Source organism: Ochlerotatus camptorhynchus, unplaced genomic scaffold (genome assembly GCF_037179485.1).
Source record: "Ochlerotatus camptorhynchus isolate MF236.1 unplaced genomic scaffold, CSIRO-AGI_Acam_v1.1 ptg000002l, whole genome shotgun sequence".
Taxonomy (NCBI): domain Eukaryota; kingdom Metazoa; phylum Arthropoda; class Insecta; order Diptera; family Culicidae; genus Ochlerotatus; species Ochlerotatus camptorhynchus.
The window spans coordinates 5,601,679-5,614,145 of NW_027040494.1; the positions used below are offsets into that span (position 1 = coordinate 5,601,679).

Here is a 12,467-nt window from a genome sequence, read left to right on the forward strand (position 1 = left end):
CGATAGGTAGAGTCCAGGTGTGGGAGCTGGTAGCATTGGTACTCAGTACAGAAAACAAGATCGACGGAAAACAAATCAAGGAAAAAAAGCATTCGTGATGTTATTAGAACTGTATAAAAGATCTCCGAACTTCGCCGGGTTACTTAGAATTCTGCGAATGTCTCGGTATTAGTTTAAAGTTCCCGCAATTTCCCGTTATTTTTCTGAAGGTTTGTAAACTTCTTTGAAACTTTCCGAATTTCCTCTAAAATATCATACTGTGTACGTGAGAAAAGAGGTTTAATTTAGCGGCTCATTTGTGGTATGGCTTTTGAGCCAGTCTCCCCGACATCCAGAATTTTGCTTAGCTTGCAAGAAATGCATTTTTCTGGGATGTGATATTTTTTTTAAAGATTTTAGGTTAACAAATGTTTTGCATTAGTTTTTTTATCACAGATCAGTTTATTAACTTTATATTTTATGGGAGTTCAAAACTCGCACGCCACTACAGTCCATCTCGGAACCATAAAATCGATTCGTCGGAAGCTACTGCAGACGCTTGGCTGCGCGAGTCATCTAACTCCCGCATAGTGAGTGAAAATAATCATTTCGGTAATGTGCATCCTAGTGGAGAGGCATTTTGACTAAAACTTTTCGCATGTAGTTGATCGGAGCTAGCAGCAGCTCGTCTTAAAAGCATCAAGAGAAATAAATAATGTATCGTTCCGCGTTGTTCTTCTTTGGCAATAATTCACTACTCCATGATCGCGAGTCCAAATTATTTAGTGCTGCTTCCAGACCTTGGTGTAGCTGGTAGCTCCCTTGCCGTAGTGGTCACCGGTAGCGTAGGCTCCAGCGTAGTTACCCAGATGGCCGTAGACGCTTTGCTGAGCTACAGGGGCATAGGCATGAGCGTGCGTTTCCGGGTGGTGAGCATGGCCAATCTTCTTGACGACGGCGTTGAATCCATTCTGGTCATCGGCGGTGTACTCAACGACGCGGGTCGTTCCATCGGCTTCCTTCAGCATGTATCCACCTAAGGGTTGAAAAACGGCTTTTAGATTGTAATTCAAGCTATGGAATGATGAGAAACATACCCTTGACTACATCACCATCACGGACTTCCCACTGCTTCTTGTGATCTCCGGTGTGTGGATCATCGACGCCGTATTCGAAGTTGTACTTGGGGTAGGCATAGTAATCGTTGTAGGTCTTGGCGTAGCCACTGTGTCCACCAGCGTTGTACAGATGTCCTTGGACATCTCCACCGTACAGGGCACTGTAGCCACCGGAGTAGGCATTGTGATCGACGTAGCTCTCGCCAGCAGCTTGCTGATGCTGGTAGTCATGGTGGTCTTCTACGATGTACTTCTGGGGCTGCTCGGCGACAACCTGGTGGTGGTACGGTTGGTATTCGTGACCTTCAAGGACGTGGATCGGATAGTGGACCTCGGGAACGGCATGGTGCACGGGTTCGTAGTGGACCGGGTGTTGCGAGACGAAGGAGTAGTGCGCCTGCTCCACCGGAGCGGCCTTGGCGGTCGCGGCGAGTATGGCAAGAGCTGACACGAACTGGAATTTAGTGGTTGGGAGATGTAGTTTGTTAGAAGTTCTTTAAGATGTGGAATAAATAGTATTTAAAGCCAGGGTTATTGTATCAGGGTTTGATTATTTTCGTGGCTGCCACGGGATGTCTACAAATGATTGGTTGAAACGCCGTTCACATCACAGTCTTTGTTACGTGATAGCCCTATTTTCCTTTCATTTATGTTTGTTTGATAGAGCTAGCTTTGAACCTAATCTATGTTCTAGGCTAAACCAAATGTAATCAAAAAGCTCTTAACCAGACGTGGTGAGTAAGTTGGCCGAAAATTGAGGAAAATAGTGGAAAATGAAGTCGCGTTGCAAAAAGGGGAAGGTACAAATATAGTCACTCATGAGTCACCAAGTAATAATGTTTTGAACTACTGTTCAGAAAGGTCTTACTCAGTGGGAAAGGTTTACGGAAGACGTGAACTTTTTGTATGGTACTGATCATGAGATATGAGACAGAACAGTATTTTGCTCACTAGAACCACCTACACAGTTAAAAGCTCAATATCAGTGAAAAATCTCGGAACTGTTTACCGAATGTTCAGCTGTTGAGATTACAGTAAAATTTCACAGAAATCTGTGGAATAATCTTTGTGTGTAGAAAGCTATTTTTGAAGTTAAATTTGTGGCAATGTCTCACTCCACTGAACAAATTTATCGATATCTTATCAGGATCATGAGATATAAAAAATAGTATTTATGTTCATTACGGCTTGTGTCGCTTTGAAATTAAACGCAAACCGAGAGATTTCACTCAACTAAAAAACTTTGACATCAAGAACCTTCCATATAGTCAGAATTGGTAGATATGATATCAGAAACAATATTCTGCTCTTAAAAGCAAGCCTAATGGCCAAAAGTAAGACTACTGTTACCTACCATCAGAGAGGGCTTTTTTTCCTTGCTTTGTTTTTCGTCGATTTTGGTTTCCGTACTGAGTACCAAGATCCCACACCTGAACCTGCCGTTTCGAATGAACTAAATTCCCCTCTACCAGGGGAGCAGTTTAAAGAGACGTTAATAGACGGAAGCACACCTGAACCCAACCTATCGACCCATCATTTCATTAACCGGGGACGAACGGCTTTACTTCCCTTCCGAAGGGAGGCGTGATCAGATATTTTATGCCTCAGAAAATCCCGGCGGTGCCGACTGGGATTGAACCAAGGCTTTTTTGGGTGAGAGCCAATCATGCTTAGCACTACACCACCGGAAACGGGATCTTTTCATGAGGTCTGAATCACGGGATATTAGATAGAAACATATTTTTTTTATATTTTTTGAACGAGAACCTTACATGAACGATACCAGAAATAGAGAATCTATGTCACATTAAGTTTAGGTGATATCGAGAATAAGTTGTTAAGCCCTTGTTATGGCTATTTTCTGTGCTGGTAGAGCTACCTCCAAGTAAGTGAGGGCGGATCGTAGCTTGCAGAAAACGGATAGCCATTAGCAGTGGTACTGCTTCAAAGTAAATATGAAGGAATTAACCGTTAAATGCATAGTGTTGCCATTTGGCAACATACCTTTGTTTATCTTTAAACATGGTGAAACGATATTTTAATAGTAAGCGCAATATATATCACAGAGAAAAAAAATTCACTACAAAATAAAAAATCTTGCACTTAAAGGTTTAACACGCAGTACCAATCCTGGGAGCAAAATAATTTAAAAAAAAAACAAATCAAAATCACGTAAAAACAAAACTGAAGACATCCTGACAACCAATTTTCACTAATTAAAAAAAAACAAATTTTAAAATTCTAGGGATGTATATTAGATTTCCTCGGAAACAGCTAAATAAAAGGCATGCTTAATATACATTTTCGCTAAAGATAGCCCACATTGACCAGAAAACCATTTCACGGAATTTTGTTTCTGTGTAGAACTGTCAATAAGTTAAGATAAGTTTCCTGCTGATATGATGGAAACTTTTCGCTAGGTAGGAAGTAACTTCCAAAGAAGTCCGAAAAAACTTCCACAACTGACCTATTCTGGGAGATATTGCCAATTGAACTGAAATTTCTTCCCATTATTACCCGTTCAACTGAAATTAGGCTGACAGCACTTTTCCCTTGTTTCACAAGAGCGCGGTGGTGTGAGGACAATAAACATCCAGGAATAGCCTGAAGAAATTTTCGGGGCAAGTTAGAAGAAACGTTCAGAGGAAGACGACAGGCACTTCGGGAGCAATTCCTCAGTACTTCTAGGGAATCTTGGAAAGAGCTTCCAGGAGAAAGCGTAAGAATCGTCTAGTGTCAGTCTGAAGAATCATTCAGAGCAAGTCTGGCAAAAACTCCCAGATTATGCCAATAGAAAGTACACTACCCAGACAACCAGAATGCACGTATATTCAAAGTTGTTTTGTGATATACAAACATATATACAAACAAACAATTCGTATATAATGCAAAGAAATGGCTTATACGTACAAAAGTGGAGGCCATATACGTGCATATTTTAATTTAATTTTAAACGAGTTGATTTAATATCATATACGGTGTAATCTGTAATAACAAAGTCATTTTGAAAAGTCTTACGATGTAATCCGATTTAATTTGTGATACAGTACGATGGCAAAATGAGTCATCGCATATTGGTCGGAAATTTGCATTCTATACGATTTAACTTAAACATAATGCGAGGTATGCCATTCTTATATGCGATTTTGACTAAAACTGTAGCAATTTATGATACTGTCTGTACATTATTATACGACTTCTGGTTGTCTGGGTAGGAAGCCAGAAACTGTTCTGGGAGAAACCGGAATAAACTTCCATGAGATGTTGCAGGAATCTTCAGGTGGAAGTGAAAATAAGTTTCCTGGGGAAATACGAATTAGTCGTAAAAAAAGATGCGGGGGAACTTCCAAAAAAAGTCAGAATAAACTTCCGGGAGTAGTGTTCTCAAGTAATTTTTTTATGGTTCTGCAGACCAGTGATGTAAAATATCATGACACTCACTCGACACTCGTCAACGCATCAACCAACTATCGCTGACCGAACGTTTTGTCACGCAGTGAGAGGCAGAGCCATGGCAAACAACAATAACCAGTAATGGTCACTGCTCACAGGCAAAACGTAACACTCGCTGCTGATGATGTAATGCACAACGAAAACAGTGAAGATCACAGATGAGTGTCGTGATCGTTGAGAATGACCAGATTGGTGATGGATCACCACCGGAGACGACATTCACTAGTTGCTTCTTTCGTCAACTTGATCGATGGTCAAGGAGGGTGCTTCGACAAGCACATTGATAGGAACGTACGACGCATTACTACCATCAGCTGTTTGACGATTGGTCGTAACTCCGCTGTAGACCATGATTTTGAATTGTAAAATACTTTAAAACTTAGATTAAACTAGCAGTGTTACCTTAGCTAAGATAATTTGAGGATTCTACAGAAAAAAAAAAAAACATTCAGGATATGTTGGAAGAAACTTCAGACGAAAGTTAAAAAATACACCTTGGTGATTTCTGGAGAATCCTTAAAAGAAAATCAGATGAAACTTCCGGAGGTAGTTAGAAAGAAATTATTAAAGAATATAAATGAAAAATGAGATCGTTGGAAAAAACAATTTCTGGGGAAGTAGGATGATATTTCCATAACTAAACAGCAGTATTTTTAAACGTTTTTAACGTAGACTACGTCTTACGGAAAGGTACAGAAGTTTAATCTAAAATCTTCAATTTCGACAGTAAAAAAAAAGTTATCTCCAATCGATTGGAGATAACTCTACGAATTTGCTAAAATAAATACTTTTCCCATTTTCCATAAAAAAATCTTTTGAAAATCTACCAATAATAAGTGATGATTTTGTCACTATTTTCATGAAATCAACGTTTTCCAAAACCCAGACGTCATAATCGAGTACCACTTTGTTGTGCATCGAAACGAAATTGAATTATTTTAATCATGTGCATTTTTGACAAAACTCAGCTTTATACATTTCATAAGACAAACCACATAGATCCAATAAAAATGCATAAACGTTAAAAGTTTAAAAATATTTTAGCATGTGAAAATCCACATTTTATTAGATTTTGCTTCCACGGTACATAATCCTCGTTTTAAAAAAGATCTGAGTGTAATTGGATGAAACTTCTTAAACACGTTGAAAATAAGTTCGTAGTTGTTTTGTGATATAAGGAGCTCAGTGGCCTATTGGCGACCAATTTTACATACTGAACAGAAGACCGTGGGCTCAAACCCAAGCTGCTTCACGCCTTTGAATCATAGTATTTTGTTTACCAAAGCGAATCCAGCTGCAATTCCAAGCCTTTTATCCAACATCTCAGTGATTTCTCTTGGAAGTCCAGAGGTGTTCTCGGCTTTCATCCAAGCGAGTATTACGTCAGCATTTTCTCACCCATTCCTTTCTTGACCAACAGTCGGACGTGGCCAGTGCTGGTATTGCCTAGTTTAAGATCGCCAGTATTTACACAGTGAAGATGATTGCTAGTCCCATGCAACGTCCATTGGTTCTATGTGTAGTTACAGCTGATCTGACAATAAAAGAGTTGCATCCTCGGGTGGTCATTTGATATGATAGATGGTTTTATTCTTCTGCAAAGTTGTTAAAAATAATATTTCAAGCAACATTTCTGAAATCACTAGATATTAAGCTCTTCTTTTAACCATGATGGGCTCTTGTGGCTGAAAGTCACACTATTAAAGAAAAAAAATAACCATGATGGAGCTAATCTTCTGCTTTTCATTAGGGTGCCTCTAAAATAATCAGTTGTCTATTATAACTCTTTTAATTTACATTTCATCAAAACGTAACATGAGGAAGACTTAAAGATGGAACTTCAGCCTAAATTTTGCAGGCGATAGAATGTTTAAATATTCAGGTAATTTTAAGTTACACGTTATATTTGAATTATTGTTCGGAATTTTAAATTATTTTTCTCCACTAATAAAAAAATGTTTTCAGAGTTTTAACCTTAAATGTTGCATTACATGTTGCCTTTCAAATGTCGAATCAAGAATAAAACTATCGATTGAACTACTTGAGATCTTAACATTCGAAGACTTTTGTTTTGCATGATTTTTGGGTTAAAATAACCCATAACTTTGGCATGTTAAGTTATACTCAAATGCTTTACTGCGTAAAAATGTGCCTCATTATTTTCCCTGCAACTTGTTTGAAGACCAACTATTCGAAACATTTGAAACAAAATAAGTTAGAATTAATATATGATTTTTTAGGGGCATATTAATTTAAAGCAGAAAAATAGATCTGTTCTAGCATGGTCGTATGAAGAGCAAGATAAATGGTGTCTTCAGTCATCTTCAGTCTTTAGATCCCTCTATTTAAAACCAGGGTACTTGTCTGCTTTCAGCTCGCCATAAAACTTGAAAATACAATCATTTTCTGAGATTGGCTTTTCAGTTCAACAGTGCACCAAAACGCGGATATGTCCTTCTTCAGGGGATATAAAGCTGTATCGTCTATCGTTCAGCGTTACAATTATCACGATCTTACTCGAAGACTAACTCTGTTGAAGATCCCAACCCCTGGATCGAAATGTTGACGATGATAAAACTGTAATCAACACTTTTCTTGGTGACTGAAATGCCGAAACAAATTACTTCAACATCTACAACATTTTATAAAAGTCTTTATTTTTATAAAGTGCTTCCGTGAAGTAATTGAAACGGTGCTAAGGGAACATGCATTAATGACGTAGAATTTGAGAGAGATGGGGGGGAGGTTCTGAAGTTGAGACCAGCCATGTATTAAGTATAGCAAAAGACGTTACGAGATGGGATGGTGGTCTGAAATCTGTCAAACATATGCTACGTCATTTATGGATGGTCCGTAAAGATCCCTGAACTTCAATAAGGTTCTCAAGACCTCTCATTTTTTAAAGCTTACACCATTTTCCAGAAGAAAATTGAAGTGTCTTGAAGTTATTTGATCTATTCTGAAGCATATTAAATTTTCCTGAAGATTTTGATACTTTCTTGTAGCTAATGAATCATTATTGAAAATCTCTTAATTCCCCTGTAGTTCCTGAAATTTAAATGAAGTTATCGGAACTTCTCTTTTGGTTCAACATTTTTCCTTCTCTGACGTCCCTTTAAATGTCTAGTCATTTTTGGAATAATCCTGAAATTCTCGGCTTCCATGATTCATTGGAACTTCTTTAATGCTCATTTAGCTAATTAAAAAAATTGCTTTGCTCAAAATACTCGGAACACCTATGAAAATTATGAAACTGTATGAAATTTTTAAAACATCCCTGAGGCTCTCCGAACTTTCCTAAAGATTCCGGAAATTTGTTCTAATTTCCAGAAATAAACTGAGCTTCTTAAAATTCTGAAAAGTTCCTTGCTGCATATATTTTTGTGAAAATTTTGCGGCCTCCTGGAGGTTAATTAAACTTCCCCGATGTTTTCTGATTTTCCCTGATATTATTGAAGCTACCCTGAAGTTCTCATAATTTTCCTGAAGTTCTTGGTACTGCCCTGAAACTAATGATTAGTTTGATAGTTTTCTTTATTGAGAAGGTTTCCAGCCTTAGGCTGGTTCAAACTGTCTAAACATTTTTGGACATTTCAAAAGTTTCCAAAATATGCCTTAAGTTTTAGAAAATTATCTGGACTATCCTGAAATTCTCAAAGATTCTCAAAATTTTGCTGATATTAAAGGTGCTGTCCTGAGTTTATCGGAACTAACCTTTACAGATCCTTAAGTATTCCCGAAAGACAGGATGTTCCTGAAGTTTCTAGAAATACTCTTAACTCCCCTAAGGTTCTTGGAACTTCATGATGTATCCAAAATGGACATATGATGTATCCATATCATATGGACTTCTGAGGAGTTGTCATAGCTTTCCTGAAGTTCTCTGAATATTCCTGGAGTTCCTACATCTTCTTTAAAGTTTTTGAAGTTTTCTTGAAGCTAATGGAACCATCTTGAAGTTCTCGAAGCTGGCCGGAAGTGCCCGAAATTTATCAGAACATCTTCTTCTAGCGCCGGCGCCGGTGGTGTAGTGGTAAGCGTGACTGCTTTCTAACACCCCGATGGGTCTGGGTTCAATCCCAGCCGAGGTCGGTGGGATTTTTCTGAGGCATAAAAATCTCTGGTCGCGTCTTCCTTCGGAAGGGAAGTAAAGCCGTTGGTCCCGGCCCATGTGTGTTGAATGGGTGCTATATCCTACGCAGGTGTGGAAACTGCCTTCCTGCACATTCGATTGCCGTCAATGGACGCCAATCGATGTCCGTCGGTGATTGGAACTAGATTGCGGAACAGAGGCCGACGTTAAATAAAGAAAAGAAGATCTTCTTCTAGGCTTTTCACGGTTCTGTAGTGGGCTTTTTTTCGGCTCTAAACTTAGTGTTCTAGAAGCACATACAATAAGAAATTTCCAAAATGTGGGAGCTGTTTATGGATGTGGCGGGACTTAACAGTGGGCTATATAATATATCTTCGAAAAACCACTAGATCCGAAAACAACCTCCGTCAAAAGACTTGGTACCGCTGTAAGGACCTTATCCTAAAGCGTATGTTCATTGACTTGCATCATGCGGCTGAGTGTGAAATGCTGATCCCTGCAGTCAACTACATCATGAGGCTAGGATCATCTACTGTATTCAAAAATTATAACCGTTACATAGTCAATAATGGAAGACTAACACCTGACTCAACGGCAACGAATGGCTAGAGCCATGAAGTGAGACTGAACTAATCGCACTATTATCATAAAGATTATACTTAACAGATCAACTGTGCCGAAAACGGGAGCATTCCAACCCGTCAGGATCGTTGAATTTGAGGCAAACATCAAGCAGTTCTTTACTCTAAAGCCACCTAGCGAGCAAATTTTGAACTTCTCTTGAATACCCGAGGGTTCTTACCTAACTAAATAACATATTCGAAGAGGAAAATTTTCTATAAGGTCAGGATCTAAAAATACCATTGAAATTAATATTTTTTTCTGACAAGAATCTCGATGCGTGTTATAAAATTAATCTAAAATTGTCGTAGGGGAATTTACGTATTCTCGGCAACCTAAGCAGCGACCATCTTTCTATAGTCTTTTTATCTAAGGAACGCATACATATGCAGTATTGGTTTGTTTGTAATCTTTTAATTCCAGCTGCTCTAACAATTTCAGTCGAAAGAATTGTCAAAAACTGTTTTGAAACGCTTTTACAATGCTCCAATCTTCTCTAGTGAGAGCGACTATTGTGGGCAACCACTTTTTATTCGGCAACCTTTCTATTTGAGCTGCGTGTTAAACAGCTGTGCTTTCATCAGCAACTCGAAATCAGCAGCATTTTGTAGTGCGTGTGTTTAATTTCAAGAAACCCCTGCTAGATTGCTTTTGCTCAGTGGTAAACATTTAATCAAATTTAAGCTGAAAGCCTCAAGAATAGTTTGAATGCATTCAGCAAAGTGTTCTCTTAAGAAAATCCATTGAAATTAGCGTCGCAAATTGGGTTGCCGAAAATAGTATGTCATGCCGAAGCCGTCATTTCCCCTATATATTCTCAATAGATAACTACTATCTGCTTTAGATAAATTGATTTATCATTATGCATTCGATTCACAAATTGAAATGATTAGCAAAATGACAAACCACACGACTGCAGATCAGTGTGACCATTAGGGTGGGTCAAGTTTGTATGGTGAATCACAACCCGTTGTTCCCCGCTGCTCTTCCAATGTGTATTGAGGTCCCCAACGGTTGCACGAGTTTGGTTATGATCTGAATTTGAAATGTTACATGGGATAATAAATTAACACAAACAAACCTGTTCACCTCGCAAATTGATATTATAACCAAATTCGTTCAAATTTTGCACAGTTCTTGGGGACCTCAATACGCATCGAAAGAGCAGTGAACAACAGGGGGTTGTAAAGTTGACTCACTCTAGTGATGAATTTTGTGAGAACTTCATCACCATTAATAGAAATGGTAAATTTGTTAGTGTATACTAAATCTTTTGGTTTTGAACAATTATTGTCCAAGGTGTATCCACTGAAACTAGTTGTACATGAGCAGTTGCTCGCCATCTGACGAGCCAATTTTATTTCCATCTGCTCACTATTAGGTCGTCATAATACTGCATGTTGTTAACTAATTGCAAATATTAAAACGTGAGGACACCCCGTCTCGTCATCCGGTGACAACATTCTAAAAATGTTGTGAGACTGCTATTCCACACTCTTCTTGCATCAATCTAAGAGCTCTCAATCACTGATGGCTTATTAATAAGTCCTTAATTTGCTACTTCATATAAGCCTTCCTCATCAAGCTACTGCACCAAAACCAATTTCGAACAGTTTGTCAGTACTTTATACTTTGTTGCAATCCAATCAGAGACACTCCTACTGCATCACCCAAATCAGCTCTGCGTTGCGATGCGCTCCGTTTCAACAAAAGCCCATCGAGATGAATCATTATGCAATTCACTCAAGCATCCATTGATCTCAATCTTCCATCTAACACCTCTTGAACCAAACACTCCACTCCAACCGAGTGGTTTCAATTTCACTTTCGTAGCCACTTATCAGCTGCCCTGCTGCACCAAGTCCTTAAACAAACACCTTACACCCATCGGATCCCATATCTTTTCAACACTCACTCTCAACATATCTACTGCTTTTCTTGGATCTATAAGGACACTTGAAGTGGGCACTGCTATTCTCCTGGCACAGGTCGAAACTATTAGTCAAAAAAATGCCTCACAGCACACTCTTCACTTGATGGTTAGATAACTGTTTAGTACGGTGCTACAAACGGACATCTGATGCTATTCTGGACACTGGACTAAGTTTTTATACTACCGTCGTTGATCGCCGATCTAGGTACTAGAAGTGGTCGGTACAGGTTCGTCTAAACGCGTCATTGATTGTTTTGCTTCGAGGACTTCTGGTTGCGCACACACACTAAACGCATGCGACGATTTTCCGAAAAACCTCCCCCCCCCCCTACCCATACACAACCTAGCCTGACTTTGATGGCACAACACTCCACCTGCAAGAACACCTTCCATGCTCGATGGAAATACGATCGGCCAAAATATGAGCTCAGGAGATCGTCATCGTCAGCGACCCGGGCGGCTTCTTTTGAGTGTGTGAATCGGTTAGTTCGCTACTAGTTTCGATGGCTTTGCTGACAGGGTGATACGTGCGGGGAGTTGAACGATGATGGAAATGTATTTAGTTTTCAATAACGATGTTTCCACCCAGAAAACTAACGAAACGTATGCCGGGTTTCGCAGCAAGCGCGTGGTTCTTTGGAGTGATTCAAACAACCGTTAGGCTAGTAAAAATGAGCAGTTACCGATATCTAATCGATAACAAATGAATATCTTAATGGGGTATGATACCAGATTTTGGTATGCTTGTGGTATAAAACCTTGTTTTGATTTTATTAAGTTATCGCAACACTTTGTAAAATATCAAATGAATACCAAAATAACAAATTGTGATCTTTTTATTAGAAGACCTTCAAAATAACAAACAATGGTATTCTGGCATCTAAAAAAGCGTCTGTTATTGTAATAACTAAATTATTTATTAGTTTGTTATTCGTAGAACATTTTTGAGGTATTACTTTTTGGTTTTACTTCTTATGCCAGCCGCACTAATATCATATTTAGGTTGCCAGTTATGCTATTTTTATACCTAAATTTGGTTTCAATAAGTAATTTTTTCCTGCTCGGGGGGAACGTACCAATAACTTAATAAGATATGACATCAAAATTTGATTTTGATTTGTTATGATTTTGCTACTTACCTCTACTCGAGATCCTAGATCCATGATCACTTGAATCCCTCGTGCTTTTAAACTGAAATCGTACTTTTTTCCGCTGTGATCGGAAAATTCACCCGTCCTATTCGAACTTGAGGAATCATTGGAAAAACAGC

At 38.7% G+C, this 12,467-nt stretch overlaps 1 protein-coding gene across 1 annotated transcript; it reads right to left on the reverse strand.

Moving 5' to 3' along the window:
* Positions 1-435: 435 nt before the first annotated feature.
* LOC135706875 (pro-resilin-like) lies at positions 436-11,329 on the reverse strand. Its single transcript, XM_065228589.1, has 3 exons — positions 11,180-11,329; positions 1,077-1,551; positions 436-1,015 (listed from the first exon to the last, which is right to left on the reverse strand). Exons 1-3 carry the CDS (start codon positions 11,186-11,188, stop codon positions 762-764), a joined length of 738 nt encoding a protein of 245 aa, XP_065084661.1. The 5' UTR covers positions 11,189-11,329; the 3' UTR covers positions 436-761.
* Positions 11,330-12,467: the final 1,138 nt, after the last annotated feature.